This window comes from Sander vitreus, chromosome 4, assembly GCF_031162955.1.
Source record: "Sander vitreus isolate 19-12246 chromosome 4, sanVit1, whole genome shotgun sequence".
Lineage (NCBI taxonomy): Eukaryota > Metazoa > Chordata > Actinopteri > Perciformes > Percidae > Sander > Sander vitreus.
Window position 1 is genome coordinate 33,449,301 of NC_135858.1, and position 18,164 is coordinate 33,467,464.

At 41.5% G+C, this 18,164-nt stretch overlaps 1 protein-coding gene across 2 annotated transcripts in view; it reads left to right on the plus strand.

Annotated features, from left to right (window-relative positions):
• The window catches only part of cstf1 (cleavage stimulation factor, 3' pre-RNA, subunit 1), a 25,240-nt gene extending 7,711 nt beyond the window's left edge, over positions 1-17,529 (plus strand). For both annotated transcript variants that reach the window (XM_078249396.1, XM_078249395.1), the window contains exons 2-7: positions 3,842-3,993; positions 4,303-4,492; positions 4,581-4,858; positions 4,944-5,141; positions 5,274-5,664; positions 17,094-17,529. In XM_078249396.1, the coding sequence (XP_078105522.1) occupies positions 4,324-4,492; positions 4,581-4,858; positions 4,944-5,141; positions 5,274-5,664; positions 17,094-17,353 (1,296 nt within the window). In that variant the 5' untranslated portion in view covers positions 3,842-3,993; positions 4,303-4,323 and the 3' untranslated portion in view covers positions 17,354-17,529. The remainder of the gene's footprint in view (positions 1-3,841; positions 3,994-4,302; positions 4,493-4,580; positions 4,859-4,943; positions 5,142-5,273; positions 5,665-17,093) is intronic.
• Positions 17,530-18,164: the final 635 nt, after the last annotated feature.

Below are 18,164 nucleotides of genomic sequence, written 5' to 3' on the forward strand. Positions count from 1 at the left end.
TGGACAAAAAAAGTTGACAGACTTCTACGTCATCTATACCATGGGTTTAATGAAATTAAACACAACTATAATCAGTTGACTTGTGGTACAGTTTGAAATAGACTGAGACTATTTGTGCTGAGATAGACCTACACATTCTTCGTATGAGTAGGCCCACAACAACAATGATAAATTATCACGTTTGCGCATGACTGACGTGTTTAATTTTTACCCCCAAAACGGAATAAAGTGTTAAGTGGGGTCATGCCTTGTTTGTTGTACATCAGTTAGGTTTTGGTATGTGAGGCAAAGATGAATCTACTTTACTGTTTCGAGGCTTGCATTTGCCCATGTTAAATTGTGATATCACCAGTTAACATGGGTGTATATTTCTCTCCCAAAAGCTTTTCATTGGTCTGTAGTGTAGTGGTATAGATACTGTAGAAGCTAGTCTATCAACTTTTTTTTTGTCCATGACATCGAAGGTTCGAATCCCAGCTAGATCTCTAGTGCGTTGTTTCGTTTTATTTTTTTCCGTTCATACAGTATGTGTCGTATTTGTGTGGATAATGCTTAAACGGACATGTGTTACACATAAACTGGTGATGTTTTCAGCAATATCCATTATTTTGTTTCACTTGCAAACACTTCATGAAAATGTGAGCCTCTGGCACTCGAGGGGCGGAGGCAGAGCAGAACGCAGGGCAGGGCCTTGTTAAATATTCACTGATTTCATGCAAATATCACCAGTTAACATGATCACCAGCTAAACTGGCACACCGGCTCGACGCACGCACCAGCGCACAAGTATAAACATCAGGCCACCTACATTATTTACACTACAAAGAGTGTATATATTTGTTATTTATTTTTGGTATAGTGCTTAACAAGCATAATTAAATTTTGCCCAGTTGTGGCCTGTTGAGGTGTTGTGTTATTTGTATCGAGCCACTATATAAACATAATATCTACATACATGGCATTTGATTGGAGGCTAGTCTCACTTTGTCCTACAGCAACATTAAAATAGTTTAGATTTGTGTACATTGTTTCTGTTAATAATGTTTTGTATTAAGTGTCCATTTCATTATAATCAGATTTATCATAAATATTTGAACATGCACATGTATTTTAAGTTCCATTAAAGAGGGGTAGGTGGAGGTGGGGTCACATTTGAGCATTTAAAAATGTACTTTTCAGTAACGCAATAGTTACTTTCTGAAGTAACTAGTTACTTTCATAATTTGTAACTGAATAACTAGTTACTTTTTGGGAGAAGTAACTAGTAACTGTAACTAATTATTTTTAAAAGTAACTTACCCAATACTGGTTTTCATGAATGAATCTTAAAGAGCAGAATGGGTTAAATGAAAAATTTACTTTTCAGTAACTTTTAATCCTTTTTTAAACAAGACTTTTGTAATTGTCTGATAGTTGTATTAAGAGTATGAAAATCTGCTTATTTGTAGCCTAATGTAACACCCCCTGGAATGATCTGCTGGTAGACAGATGTTGGCAGCAATTAAATATCACCATCACTGAAACACACCTAATACACCCAGATAAAATACAATAAAAGGGAAATATTATGCCATTCAGTGGTAAGTGTGACAGATCAATGCCAATTTTAACATGTAATTCAGTGCCGATGTGCTGCAATAGCAGCAATTGGCACAATGACAATTATCCCCCATACTTATTATTCCACCACATTTTTGTCTCACTACTAGTCACGGAGTGTTGCCAACACATGCACATCAATACATCAAAACGTGTGTAATGATCGGGAATGGTGTGCTATGATTTTTCTAAGAGATTTGCCGCACGGTTTTCACGAAATCGGCAAAAAAACGGCACGAAATTTCCCAAAGACTTTAATGGGAAATTGCTTATCATAGCTCAAAACAACCCCTCTTTGGGGCCGTACTGTATCCCTATACTTTAATGTAGACAAAAATGTAAAAGTTTAAACCAAAGACAAGACTTTGGCCTTTATTGGGCTGAATGGGCATTCTGATATCAAGCACGGTTTCTACCAAATCACAGTTTATGTATTGTCCAGTTTTCAGACCGTTTCAGATTTTCCAATGTGTTTGTATGGGGATGGAATGTTGAGAGTTAGAGGGGAGGACAGAGGGGAGAGCTGCAGTGCAATTCTCTGAAATTTTTCAAACAAATTGCTCTCATCCCTACAGTTCAAACTCTTCATACATCATGGTTGGTCAAAATGTAGGAAATGTTGTGCCGGTCGCAGACATGTAACTGGAATCCACTGGACCTAAACTTTTGGCTCTGTTCACACCAACTGCGGATAGAAACGCAGACGGTTCCCTGTTTGTTACCTGCTCTGTGTCGCATATACAGTATTTGACACCACAAACATAAAAACCACATCAATGCGTTCGCCAGACTTTTATCTCTCTGTTGATGATAATATTTTTGCCGTTTGGACCCACGGTTTTTGAATTACAGATGAACTTCAGAGGTATAATTATCATTAAATGGACATTTTTGACCTGTCAAACGTACAGTCTCCCCCTCCCTCCTTCACTCCTTCAGTGTGCAAATCACTTTAGCGACACGTACTGCCATAGGAGGAAGAGAAGAAAAGGAGAGGACGAGAAGAGGAGAGGAAGAAAGGAGGAGAGGAGATGAAGAAAGGAGAAGAGGTGTTATTTGTCAGCTAACATGATGTCATGATGGACTAACTGACCAACTGACTGACTCCTAACTGACTTCAGGCCTCAACACCAACAGCTGTTTTCACAGAGACGAGGCTCTAGCGCACCTTAGATAGTCCTGCTTCTAGCTCAAAAACCCTAACTCCTATTGCTTAAAGCTACGTTGTGTAAGAATCTCTCCCGTCTGGCGGCGAAATTGTATATGACAACCAACTGAATATTACTTTCTAGCCCTTCCCATTCCGAGCAAGTTTTTAACTCCTACGGTGGCCGAACCCGAAATTACCTCTTAGTATCTCTGTCGTTTACACACAGCTGTTCTAGCCACTGATTGTAAAAGCGCGAAAAGCGGAGGTATGTCCCTCTTTGGCTAATGTATTTTAGAGATGAAGGCGCAACATGGCGGCCGTCATTCGAGCAACTCGCTCGTATGTATTCTGAATGATTCTGAATGGCAGATTCTACGCTTACGAGAATACTTTGATTAGTTGGTGGAAGTAATTACTAGAGATGGTCCGATACCATTTTTTGCTTCCCGATACCGATTCCGATACCTGAACTTGTGTATCGGCCGATACAGAGTACCGATCCGATACCAGCGTGTCATATATGTTATTATGTTTTAACAGCTGTATACTACTATCCCTGTATGGATGTGATATGATTTCTATCTTTGTTGTCGGTCTGGCTCAGATTAAACTCTTTGTGAAACATGAACAATGAACACCCCAGAACTTTCTTTTATTATCCAGTTTGACAGTCAGCTATAACGGAAAAACAACATAAACAAACTACTTTAACGTAGATTTTCTTTAGAGCTTTATTACGTGGTATCGGATCAGTGCATAAACTCCAGTACTTCCCGATACCGATACCAGCGTTTTAGGCAGATATGTATATGTGTTTACAAGAAGAAACAATAGAGCATATTATATCATATTGTCAACAATATGAGGAAGAAAGAAGGCATTTGATTCACAACCTAACATAGATAAAGTGCAGTGTGATCTAATAGTTATTCGACAAAAGAGTTCAAGATATGAGTGTTATTGAGTACTTATTTCAGTTTCTTAAACAAATGAATATGTTTAGTTATTCATTATTTCTATTAATCATTATAATGTTATCTTATCTCATTTTTTTTTTACATATGCGATATTCTGATCCACACTCCATACCAGTTGGTGGCGGTAATGCACCAAATCGTTGTTTGCCAACCGCCAATAAAGTTCAAAGAAGGAGAAGATGAAGGCAACAGTGCTGTGACGTTGCACGCAAATACGTACAGCGTAATGCACGTTTGGTTCCAGGAGCGCCATTGAGTTTGAAGAGGGTAAGATATTTTAATGTTTTAAAAGGTGATATTCAGCTCGTTTCCTAAAACGGCCCGTGATGCTGTTGTTGCACATTAACGACGTCCGGCCAGCTCGCGGTTTAAATATAACGGTACTACTGTTGTCTATGCTCTGTCTAGAGTGTAGCAGCAAAGCTAAAATGATTAGCAGCACTGCTAAGCCTGAGCACAAGCCCCGTCCATTCGTTATAACGTTAGCCCCGGCTAACGGAGTGTGTTGTAAACTGCAGTAACATCTTGTGAAGCAGAGATAACTCTCAAATGTGGCGACATTGTCTATTGTTTCAGCCAGCTCAGTTGATACACACCATGTTTCGTCCCAAACCAACTTTGAAGGACCGACAGCACCTGTACAAGCTGATCATCAGCCAGCTACTCTATGACGGATACACCAGCATCGCCAACAGCCTCATCAACGAGGTCAAGCCACAGAATGTAGTGTCACCCTCTGAGCAGCTGATGCAGCTGGCAAAAACAGGTACCACTTGTTTCCTCCGTGTCTGTATGTTTGAGCTATGTGTGATGGGCCAACAGGCCCTAATTGAGCAATCTACTACCTTTTTCAGGGATGGAGAATGATGACAGTGCAGTTCAGTATGCCATTGGCCGTTCAGATACAGTGGCACCTGGTGTGGGTATTGATATGGAATTTGATGCCGATGTCCAGACCATGTCTCCAGAGGCATCAGAGTATGAGACCTGCTATGTAACATCCCATAAGGGTCCATGCCGCGTTGCTTCATACAGCCGGGATGGCCAGCTGATTGCCACTGGCTCTGCCGACGCTTCCATCAAGATCCTGGATACTGAACGCATGCTGGCCAAGAGTGCTATGCCTATTGAGGTGAGGTTGAGATCAGCGTGAACTCACATTTTTAGTCCAGCAGCTTTATGTTTACTGCTTTTATGTGTGTGTCTTTATATGTCAGGTGATGATGAATGAGACAGCGCAGCAAAACATGGAGAATCACCCTGTGATCCGAACACTGTATGACCACGTGGACGAAGTCACCTGCCTCGCCTTCCATCCAACTGAACAGATTCTAGCTTCTGGCTCCAGAGATTACACACTCAAACTGTTTGACTACTCGAAGCCCTCTGCAAAAAGAGCATTTAAATATATACAGGTCAGATTTTGTACACAGAACTCCCCTGGGTTTCCCACACCATTTAACATTTGCCATATTTCGTTAAACTATGCTGATTACTATTATTCTGTTGTAATCCAAGCCTCTCTCCGTCTATCTATTTCCCAACAGGAAGCAGAGATGCTTCGTTCAATCTCCTTCCACCCATCAGGGGACTTTCTGCTGGTGGGAACGCAGCACCCCACCGTCCGCCTCTACGACGCCAACACCTTTCAGTGCTTTGTCTCCTGCAACCCGTTGGACCAGCACACAGACACCATCAGCGGGGTCAGCTACAACCCCACCGCCAACAGCTACGTCACCTGCAGCAAGGACGGCAGCATCAAGCTTTGGGATGGCGTCTCCAACCGCTGCGTTTCCACCTTCGAAAAGGCCCACGACGGAGCCGAGGTCTGCTCCGCCATCTTCTCCAAGAACTCCAAGTACATCCTGTCCAGTGGCAAAGACTCCGTGGTCAAACTGTGGGAGATCTCTACCGGTCGGACACTGGTCAAGTACACAGGTAAGGACCATGAGTTGATTCATACAGGGAGGACCGTCATGTGTTACAATGCTTTATATTTAACATGCAAGGGCAATTTGTAGAAGTTGACCCTGTGTTTATTGTGACTTTCATCTTATTCAATAAGTATCTTAGTACGTGGTCTTAAACTCTGTGATTCAAAGCTGGTTTGATATGATTTAGTTTGGCTTTGTTCTTGTTCCATCCAACTGCGATTCAGTTCGCACAAGCATTTAAAAAAACAAAAAACAAAAAAAAAGTAGGGCTGTCAGCATTAATGCGTTAATTGCGATGCGATTAAGGGCCAAGCATAATGCGTTAATTTATTTTAATCGCATGCCGCCATTTATTAATTTATTTTCACTTCACTCAGCCTTGCGTCGTGCCTAACAGGCTACTATTTTGCCGTAATTTACCGCCTCGTGGTGCATTCAAAGTTATTGTTAAATGCCCTTTTCCCATCTGGTGGTTGTTTTTGTCATTCAGTAGCTATATACTAGTGAAATAAGTTATTGTTATAGTGATCACATTATTATTAAACATTTAATTTTGACGATATGGCCTCAGCAATAAACAAGCCATTCTTTAATGTCGCCAACTGTTTAGTACCCTTCTTTTTTTTTTTTTTTTTACTTTCTTGAAAAGTAGGTACCATTTTAAAAGTATTGCTGTAGCACCGGTATCCAAACAATACCCAACCCTAATATTGACCGTAGATTCAAATGTGTGACTAGATTAAATATATAATAAACAAATACAAATCTTAAAATCAAGTTCATAAAGTCATTTTCTTTGCATTCATTTGATTCCCAATAAAGATACACTGGTAAGAATTGCTTTCCATTGTTAATATGTACTTAAAAACTGTTCTGAAATGCAAAATAATAGAATTTTAATCATGTGATAAAACATGCGATTAATCGCGATTAACTATAGACATTCAACGATTAATCGCGATTAAGAAAATGTAATCGTTTGACAGCCCTAAAAAAAAAAAAACTTTTAAAACGATTCCGATTCCTAAACCGAAAAAACTTGAAAAACTGAAAAATGATATCAAAGAAAGGCTCTTTTTATAGAGTTTATTTTATTAATTGAAAAACTATTAAAATGTAACAATATATTCACGTTTTAAAGTACTCAAATATATAATAAGTAAACCTAAGTCACCACACAACTACAATAATTTAACAATGCATAGCAATTACACTATTAACAAGTAACAACAAAATAAATGTTGAGTTGGTATGCTAACTAAACCAGCTTCAAACTTTAGCAGTTTTTTTCATTAGAAAAATGACCATATTTGCCCTCTCTGGCAAGATGCGACACCTCTCCTGACTTATGACATGTCTTGCACAGCAGAAAACTCTCTCACGTGGTGTCCAAGAGGCCTGTATAATAAGATTCATAAACAAGACATACAGATTCCACAGTCGCTTATGTGTTGTAAGCTGTCTGCACTGACAGCTCTCAAGATATCAAAGCACTTAAGAAGTGTAGCTACTACCTTTCCTACACTTCCTTTTTTTTTTTTTTTGTGGGTTTAGAGGTAAAATGCAATCAAAATCAAGGCGCGGTGCTAACGTTATACGTTTAGCTACCTGTAAGTGGGCAGGTAGCCGCTGTGTGTTTCTACACGTTTTGGCACTAGCTTCCAGTAGATCGTTTTAATTACACTTATTTTTTTACTATACGCCTACTCTAACGCCTGTTCTGCAACTCCTAAAGGCATCAAGCAAGTTCAGTGGTTTCAGTCGCAGTAAAGAGGTCGCAAACAGACGTCGTGCAGTCGGGTCAGGGGGCGCTGCAGCTCCTTTTAGCTCCCGAGCTAAAGCTAACAAGCTAGCCTAGTAACCAGAACAATCAAACACAGAAACTCAACGTAAGTTACTAAAAAGGAGCAGCGCAATGCCCAGGTAGTCCCACTAATATATAACCGTGTATACATAAAATGTAGTGGTTTTCACCTGTAATTCAGCCCGCTTCACCTCCCATTGTGCTCTCTCTACTTGGAAACGGGCCCATTCGTGCTGCAGGAAGTGATAGTGTGGGATACTGTACTGCGCCCTAGCCTAGCCCTCTCCAGCGTCGCCATCAGGCAGCGGTCCTTTCCCACCGCCGGGTAAAACAGAGTTGTTATTGTTGTTGAAGAACACGGCGGGCCCCGCCTGTTTGTCCATGGCCGCGCTCGGTGGAAAGCTCTGTCCGTTGTCTCGCTGATTCTTGGTGCTATGTATCAACGGAAAGGCACAAATCTATCGACTGCGCTCGGTTTCCTCGGCTCGGGGTGGTTAATGTGCTTTTACGTCAGTTTTGGTCAGCCCAGAGGGAAAATATGGCATTTAAAGTGGAACTGAAATTTGTGTTCTAATCCGGTCCAAGTACTACCGGTTGCGTAGTTTCCATAGTGCCACAGTATCAGCCATAACAGCATAACTTCTAAAATAACATTAATTTAATTATTATTTTTTTTTTTTTTATACTCTTTATTGATCCCCAATGGGGAAATTACAATTTACACTCTGTTGTTATTGCACACAGGCCTGAAATACACACACACGCTCAGGTCATTTTACATGCACTAATGGAGAGATGTCGGAGTGAGTGGGCTGCTGTGGATTGGGACGCATTTTTCTGTCCAAGCCCGGCCCGCGTCCAACAGAGCAGTAACCGAACCCGGCCCGAGCCCGACAGGCATTTAAGATATTTATGTCCAAGCCCGACCCGACACAGTTAAAATCTAATTTTTTTTCTCACACTAATGACACATTTATGTTTGTTTGTGTGGAAAGTCCGCTTTTATTAAGCTACTGTAGGAAGGCATTCGGAAATGTCAACAGATGAGCGCATCAGCGCACACGGGGTGACAAGCGCACCTTAACACAGGCTCGGTTCGGGTATCCATCCACTATGTGGCAAATCCTTTCACAGTGCTTGTTTTTCATTTTGTGACTTTCAATTGAATAAAAGTAATTGAAGTTTGCCTTAAAATAGGGTTTAAATAATTATTTAAATTATTAAAAATTAAATAATCATCAGTAATGTGGACATAATAATAATAATAATAATAATAATAATAATAATAATAATTATTATTATTATTAAAATTAATAGAAGAGCTAGAACAGTCTGGTAAGTTCAGAAAATGGCATCACTTGACTGTATTGCAGCCTGTAAAGACCAGGAAAAGACAACACTCATATTACGATATCCAAAATCCAAGACAATATCTAGCCTAATATCACCGTATCGATATATTGCTCAGCCCTCACTGTTACCTTTTTAATATGTCATAAGATTGACGGAAATTTTGTCCAAAATGTTTCCCTATTTCTTACTATGGAAACCTCAGACACTTGGCAGACGCTAGGTATCTTTTCTTTCTTCAACTTCCTTTATGTCTGGTCTTTAAGGAAGTGAAACTTATTAACTTACAATCGACTAACTAAGATGTTATGAAATAATACTACAGCAGCTAATGTTAACTTTGACGTTTCAATGGTGCAGTGCCTCGCCTCCAGCACGGCACATAAACTACAGTTGTTACAAATGAGACAGAAGAACGACTAGCAATTTGACACGCTGATCAACAGATGAGGAGGAGAGAGAAGACGTCGCTAACTGCTAAGCTAAAGTAGCTATGAAAAGTGCTTCATCAGTCATAAAATTGCCTGCAGTCAGTTTGGAAAGCGCTTCATTTAGTTTGACAGCTAAAACAATAAATTATTCAGTCAGTTTAGCAGCAAAACATTGAAAACAATCTTAATATGCTAAATGAATAACTGGAAATATGGAAATTTACCCTAAAGACATAAGTACTACATTTCCACCTGATACCATGTAAAAAGGAAATAAAATGAATAGTCTAATTTAATGCACATTGTGATTTATATGAAATGTTGAATAAAAATCACACTGAGCCTAAACTACACTTATAAGGTACATTAAGGTTTTGTCAGTAAAAATGTGTAGGCTTTTTGAAAATGCATAAATTAAATTAAGTCATTACAGTTACTACATTTAATGCAGCACTTCTGATCAAAAGTACTGCAGATTTTAGACACTAGCTTATTGAACTTGTATTGCACGTATGAGACTACAACTATTCAAATTGGAGGTGTTTTTGTGCTTCTGCCCGTCTTGAAGAGCTGCTATACATTTTGCAAGCCACCAGATGTCACTGTGTTTGCAGTGTTTGAAGCCCCAAAGCCTTCCGTCTTTTTCAGTACAAATAGAAAGAACGCCTTGAAGCTTCATAAGGCTGCATTCGCTCATCATTGACAATAGTAACTGGGTTGAGCTTCCAAAGCAAGATGCTATCACAGAAGCATCGGCAAACGGAAACGTAGCACTACGCTTACCGCTTCGTGTCAGCCAAGCAGGAGGCAGAACCGCCATGCTGGTGGAGCCAGTTTCATTGATTTTAAAGTGGGAGCCGCTCCGCATATGCATAACGTTGTGTTCAATGATGTCAGACTGGCGATCAGATCTCCTATCGGCGATCTCTAGTAACCACGACTGGCCGATTAGCAGGAGATGCGTTTACGGAGTACATTTGGGGTAGTTGATGCGTTGTACTTAAATTGGGGGTTTATGTTAAAAAATGGATGTGATCCTACACTATTCATCCTGTTCTAAGTTTGTGTTATAGACTGCTGCATCTGAAAGTTGCTCTGGTCAGGTTCTTTGTTATTGGCCCTCCATGTCCTGTTGTATGGGTTTCAGGGGATGGAACAAAATGCTCATGTTTCCTCCAGAGGCCATCTAGTTTCTGATAGAATTAACTTTTAGTGTCATTTTTGTTCTGTATTGTTTTCACTGAAGCCACACGACAGACACGGCATCTGGTTCCTCTGTGAGCCCTTCATCATCTGTACTCGCACTCCCAGCTGATATTTCTTCAACACTTACTCTAGTTCACACGTAGTGGTTTTCTCTATCTGAGTAATGACATCACTTAAAGCTGCTAGGTGAAACAAATGAACCCGCACTGCACCCGCTGACTGACAGTGATTGGTTGTTACTTTGGCTCTGGCGGGTTTTTTAGCTTGTTGCAATATATCTTTGTCTGCATAGAGTGCATTCAGGAAGTATTCAGGCAACTTCACCTTTTTTTTCACATTTTGTTATGTTGCTGGCATATGCTTAAATTTACTTTTACCTCATCAGTCTGCACTCGATACCTCATCATTACAAGCCACATTAATAAAAATGAAATAGTGAAGTATCACATTAACACCAGTATTAAGACCCTTTGCTATAACTCTTGAAATGTAGCTCAGGTGCCTCACATTTCCGGTCCAAAGCTCCTGTGCTAGCGGTGTAATCGCCAGCACACCCCCGGTGCTCCAACTGAGCTAATGTTAGCCGGCGCATATATATATATATATATATATATATATATATATATATATATATATATATATAATATATAGCCTTGCAGTATAAAGATATTTCTCAAAACACACACACAGGCCTGTTTGAACGTCAACAGTAACGTTACCTGTAAACGGCGTGTAGTTCCCTTTTTTTCAAACCTAGAGTTTGCTTTATTTGTCATTGTGCATAAATATGAACAAAACAATACTGTTGCTGTCAACAGGCTTATCTGCTAACGTTAGCTACCGACGATAACCTCGGAACAATCCAGCAAATAGACAGTACCCGAGAGTGCTGTTACCTGAAACACTCACTCACACAGTTTAGCAACAAAACTAAACGCTGGGGGAAGATTACTACGTTTTTAATGTTTGTTTTGAGCAGTATGCATCCCCACTAACCTGGAAAGCGGTTTAAACCGTAACGTTAATACAGCGTGTCGGAGGAATACAGCGTCTCACAGCGGGGCGTCAGAGGCAGAGGGACCATCACCGCAGCGTTCGCTAATGTTAGCTTCTTGTCTCACCTGGGGTCTGATAAACAGTAAATTCATCAAAGTAAGTGTGCCCAACGCTATTTTCCGATAAACTGTAGCTGTCATATTTCACGGGACCCGCATGAGTGCGGTTCTCATGTTCCAGTTGTTCAGCCTCAGAGGAGAGAGAGAGAGAGCGGCTGACCGTTCGCCTGAGATCAGTAGAGCAGACGGCTCTGCAGAGTCATGTATAATTAAGACTTTATGACATTTCATAAACAGCTGATTTAGAGATGTTCCGATACCGATACCAGTATCTGTATCCTGCCTAAAACGCTGGTATCGGGAAGTACTGGAGTTTATGCACCAATCCGATACCATGTAATAAAGCTCTAAAGAAAAAATACGTTAAAGTAGTTTATTTATGTTGTTTTTCCGTTATAACTGACTGTCAAACTGCATAATAAAAGAACGTTCTGTGGCATTCATGTTTCACAAAGAGTTTAACCTGAGCCAGACCGACAACAAAGATAGAAATAATATCACATCCATACAGGGATAGTAGTATACAGTTGTTAAAACGTAATAAAATATATGACGCACTGGTATCGGATCGGTACTCGGTATCGGCCAATACACAAGTTCAGGTATCGGAATCGGTATCGGGAAGCAAAAAATGGTATCGGACCATCTCTAAGCTGATTGAGTGGCGGTGTGCTGATGTTGCGCGATGTTAATCATGCGGCGCCCGAGTGCATTTGACCGGCATAAAATCGGCATATGTCAGACTGACCGGCCGGTCATGGCCGATCACGTGAAAATCGGCCAATTCCGGTCACCAGCCGGTCAATCGGTGCATCTCTAACAGTAACGTTAACCACATGACAGCAACACGGAACCAGAGCCCGTCTACGGAGAGCCTGTCACTCCCTATTTAGCCCCATTGTACCGAATTCGGTTGCAGTTCCACCAGAGTTCCACTGGGGGTGATCGCAGGCAAGTGCAAAATGAATGGGACTCTATGGAGCTGGACGGCTAAATGTCTCTTTCGCCTGATTGCCGTTGACAAATCTCAGATTTGATTGTAGTTTTTGCAAGTTAATGAATGCTGTAGGGCTGCACAATTAATGGAATTTTAATCAAGATCACGATTTTGGCTTCCCACCATCAAATTCACGTGATCGAGCGATATTTAAAATGCTTCATTCCGTTCATAGAACGCTCTGTATCAAATTTTTTCAAAAGCTACGTAAACCACTCTCCGATCACGTGCCTCCATGAGCCAATCAAAGTTGCTCCCTGCACCGCGCAGTTTAGTCTAGATGTTGACAGTCACAAAGGACAGAGTAACGTGAGGAAAATTCCACAACAGATAGCAGTCGGTCATAAGTCGTCACGAGGTTTACCAGTTTACTAGTAAACACAACATTTAGTCCCGTCTGTGTTGTTTTTCAGACAACAGCAGTGACCAGTGCTAGTTTGTGTCTTTTAGCTCATAGCTTTAGCGGCAGACTGTTGTACGTCCCGCTGTTGGAATCCTACAGTGAAATACAGTCACACTACACCGTTTAGCTGTCAGCATTTTAGCCGTGTTTAATCCAGTTACTACTGTAGCTAACAGTAGGCTAACGTTAGCTGCTGTGTAATGTGTTATTAGTGTTTACTAGCGTGACATGCAGCGATGTTTCTGTTGCCTGTAACGTCTATTTTGGAGCATCAGAGCGCAACGCAGACATTTAAGTGGCACCGTAATCCGCGTTGCTATTTCGTCCGGTAGATACCGGGCACCGGTGCCCTATTGGCACCAGATTTTAACATGCAGAAAATTGCATTGCCTGTATCTTTTCACGGCAAACGCGCATGTTTGGAAAGCGGTCGCACAACAGCTGAAATGGCTACTTCATAGTATCCTTCAACAAAGGAGGAATGTAGCACAAAATGGACGTGAAAGCAGTTATAATTAGCCTATTTGACAATAAAAAATGTTTTGGTTAAAATCAACAAATAATCGTGATAATGAATCGTGATCAATATATTGATCAAAAGAATCGTGATTATCATTTTGGCCATAATCGTGCAGCCCTAGAATGTAGGGCTGTAGCGATACACTAATCATACGATATACGATATTCAGCTCACGATACGATATATATCGCGATATTCAGCCAACGATATGATTCAATATAATTCGATACACTTACATCATTTTCTGAAAGATTTATAGGGGACAGAGTGATTTTGGTGACAGCTTGTGAGTGTTCCATTTACTTGGATTTAATTAATTGAACTGAAAACTAAAAACATCAATTACACAATATGTCTCTGACTGGACAGAGAGTCTACAGCTTGAAAATGCTGGACAAAATGAATCAAAGATGTGTTGAGAAAATGAGTTCCATTTATTGAAACAGTGCAAACTGTAACTTACAAGCCTTTGAAACGTAAATAAAGTGCAGTATTGCAATTAACAATGGAGAGTTAAAAAGTGGCCTGTTCTGAACAGTTTCTTTGACAGCTTTTTTAGCTTGACACTGAACATATGAGGTAGCTTGTCTAGCCACCAGGTAAGTAAACGTAGTACCATGGCTTCTCCAAAACATCCAATAATTCAAGTCACTAAGTAGAACATTTAAACAACAAAATGTACCCGTCTTAGCCGAGTAGCTTAAGGTCTTAAGTGAACACTAAACAGAGACTCTCCTCTCCACATAACTGCAGACCAAGTGATCTACATTGTCTTCAGATTTTTGTTCAGGAATAGAATCTGATCAACGTGCTCTGGGAGAAGTGCACTTCTCTGAGCAGTGATGATATCTCTGGCGGTGGAAAAGACCCTCTCTGAGGAAACACTAGTGCCAGGGACACAGAGGTACCTTTTAGCAAGTTGTGACAAGAGTGGATACTGATACTGGTGCTCCTTCCACCAGACTAGTGGATCTTCTTTCACTTCCGGGAGATCTGCCTCCTTGTAGCGGGTCATCTGCTCCTTGGCCTCGTCCTCTTGGGTATTTGTCTTGGGTCGCGCTGCACCACCACCGTATCGTTCACCAAGAAGGGCAGCCAGTGGACAAGACGGCCTTGGATTCCTGGGTGGAGGACGCTGACCTTCAAATAAATAAACGATAAAAACAAAAACGCATTACTTATAGTTAAGCACATTCCATAATTCCTACACAGAGGTTTAGACAACACAGTGCGCTTCACTGGATAACAATGGGTGATACTGACCTTGACTGCTCTCTCCTTCCATGAATTGCTCTCCTTCATCTACAGCGTCTTCGTCTTCTTTAGATGCCATCCCCTCATCAGCACCAGCATTTGCTGTCCCCTCTTCATCCGCACTCCAAAGTGACTAAATTAAATAAGTCAACATAAAATGAAATTCATGTTGAGCTTTTATTGTATAAATCTTTTAATTACTATATTTAACATATGCCTTTAAACCTGTTAACATTATAGTATTTATGCTTTTTAAACTATTTAATATTTATCCATTTTAAACTGTTAATGTTGTAGGATTTGCCTTTTTAAACTTTGAACAATGCATTATTTAGGCCTATGCTTACTCTGGCCAGGAGATGGCGGATAGGGTACAAGGTCAAAGGTTAAACCTAGCAGTACCATCACTGCCTTACCTCTGATGGCTGCATGCTCAGTCTTGCAGCCTCTACAATCAGTCCATCATAAACTTCCTGTCTTTCATTTTCAGTCAGGAAGGGAAGACTTTTGAATCTTGGATCCATCGCTGAACATGCATGGAGAGTTGCCTTGAGGTCAATGTACCTCTTCTGAAGATCCCCAGCTATGGCAGCCTTCATCTCTTTTATGACTGCAGATTCACCTTCGATCAGTTTCAGTCCGTTGATCAGTGTGTCCTGGAGGGGTGCGACGACTGACAGTGTGGGGGGGTCTTCTCCTTGGACATGTACTGTGTAGCCTCCTTCATGGGCTTCAGCGCGCTGACTACTTCTTCAGCTGTTGTCACGTCTGACTCAGTCAGTGTGCACAGATCCTTCTCGGTCTTCCTGACTTCAATCGAGAGCAGGGCTGCGCAGATGGCCGGTTGTTGCTCCAGGAATCTTTCCAACATGTCCTGTCAATAAAAGAAATATACTTTATTTATAGACCTATAGCGCCCTTCACACTTCACAGCATGGATGCACAGAATGCTGCTTTACATAAATGACAAAACAAATTAGTAATAAAAAAACAAAAACTATTGAAAAGTAACCACACACTAACCTGGTAACCACAGCCATCATCAGCTTGTGCTCTGGTAGTCATAGAAGCCTCTGTTTCTCTTTCAGCATGTGGTTGGCTGTGGTGCTCCGTCTGAAGAAATTCACAATGCGTCTCACCCTTCCCAGCAGGCGTGCGACTGCTGTGATGTTGAGGGCACGTTGTGCAGCCAGACTTCGTGTGTGAGCATAGCATTTGACATGAAGTGTGAATGCTGCCCTCTCAGCTGCGATTGTCATGTTTGACGCATTGTCAGTGATGATTACTGGATCCTTTTCTGTGATTCCACACTCAGCGAGGGCCTTTCTCAGATGTTCTGCCAGGTTGTGTCCGGTGTGGCTCTCGGGCATGTCCCTGGTTTGTAAAACATACGCAACGAGCTCCCATTCCTCGTTGATAAAGTGGGCCGTGATGGTGACCTGTGCTTCAGCTGTGCGCGAGGTCCAGCCGTCGCACGTCAGGGCAACTCTCTCCGCGCTGGCCAGGGGGGCTTTGACGTGTGCCCTTGTCTGAGCGTTCAGCCTGGGAATGCAAACCTTGGTGAGGTGTTCGCTGGTTGGAACAGGATAGCGGGGCTCCATCACGTTCACCATGCGCCTAAAGCCGGCGTTTTCCACCACTGAATACGGTCTCAAATCCTGACAAATAAAGTAGGCAATGGACTCTGTAATTTTCTGCGACCTTGGTGAAGCAGATGGAAACTTGTGGGAACAACCGCCATCGATGTCCAGCATGGTTTGTTTTGGGTCACGCGGCGGCAGCTTCTTGGGGTCCTCCGTTGGCATTACCTTGTCCGGGTGGTGAAGTTTTAGGTGGGCTCGTAAGTTGGTGGTAGTTCCAGAGTATTTCACGTTTGTGTCACACAGCTTGCAAACCGCGAGGCTTTTGTCTAAGTCGTCGCTTTCCTCCTCCTTTTTAAACCCAAAGTGCTCCCACACATCTGCTTTTAAGCATGAAGGTCTTCTCCATGTCTTGAGCAGGTAAAGTAATCCAGTTTGTACTTCAGCAGTTCAGGTTAAGATTCCCACGATTTCTCCACATTATCATCGTGAATTTAATGTCCATAACTTTGTCTTGTGACGTGTCCATCAGGAGTCCCTGCTAAAAACATGAGCATTTCTAAAGAAAACTTCCCTGACCAGCCCACTCAGTCTCTCTGTCCCACTATAACCAGTCCACTCATTCTCTCTGTCCCACTAGAACCAGCTCACTCAGTTGTCCCACGATAACCATTAAATGCTTTTAAATATGTCTCGTCATTACAAAATGATAATAAAAGTGATGGGTAATCATAGATTACGATGGGATTTAAACTGTGTCTGGTGTGTTTCAGGCGCGGGGCTGAGTGGCCGTCAGATGCATCGGACACAGGGTGTGTTCAACCACACGGAGGACTATGTGCTGCTGCCAGATGAGCGCACCATCAGCCTGTGCTGCTGGGACTCGCGCACAGCCGAGAGGAAGAACCTGCTGTCTCTGGGACACAACAACATTGTGCGCTGCATTGTCCACTCGCCCACCAATCCCGGCTTCATGACCTGCAGCGACGACTTCAGGGCCCGCTTCTGGTACCGCCGCACCACCACAGACTGAGACACACCCAGCCTCGACGCTTCTGCTCTGCCTCCTCTCTGAGAAGCTAACGGCACGCTGGACTCGGCTGTCTCCGTGACCACAGTGAACTCATCGCTTATCTTCATTTTTTATTTCATTAGAACTGCAGTGGAACTTGTGTGGACAGTACCTAGAAGAAACTAAGACTAACGGAGTTGTCATTGCACCATCTTAAGAGTAAAGCCCTATTTCTCTAGAATGTCTTCTCGTTTTTATAACAACACACTAAACCTTTTGTCTTATTGAATTTAAAGTCTGACTTTTAAAAATACTTTCGCTGTTTGGAAACTTAAACCCTTCCTACATCTCAAATTTCATTATCATTCATTATTGACAATTGTCTTTTCCACTTTTATATTTTGTCTACGTCCTTTGTTGTAATTCAGATTTTTATTAAACAATTAAAAGGAACAAAGCTTCTTCTGTGGATTTGATGGTGAAAAGTTCCCTTCAGAAGTCATAACCACAGCTATGGTAATATCCTGTAGATGTTTTAAGAACACAGTTGTTGCTGCAAAAAGTGAGCAACCTGCAGGGAGACACGGGCACACACACACACACACTCATTGTAGATACACATTTAGTTATTGTGCTATTTGTTTCAGTCTGGCTTGTAATGTTGGATTAGTTTTCTGTTGAGAAAAATATCTTGCATTTTAATCCTAAAACTTACTGTGTTGTGTTTAGTAACTTTGTGTTTAGTAACCTCCTTAAAAAAAAAAAAAAAAAATTGAAAAAGCTGCTGATTTCCTAATGCCCCAATTCAGCTCTCTGACACTGCTGTCTGTGT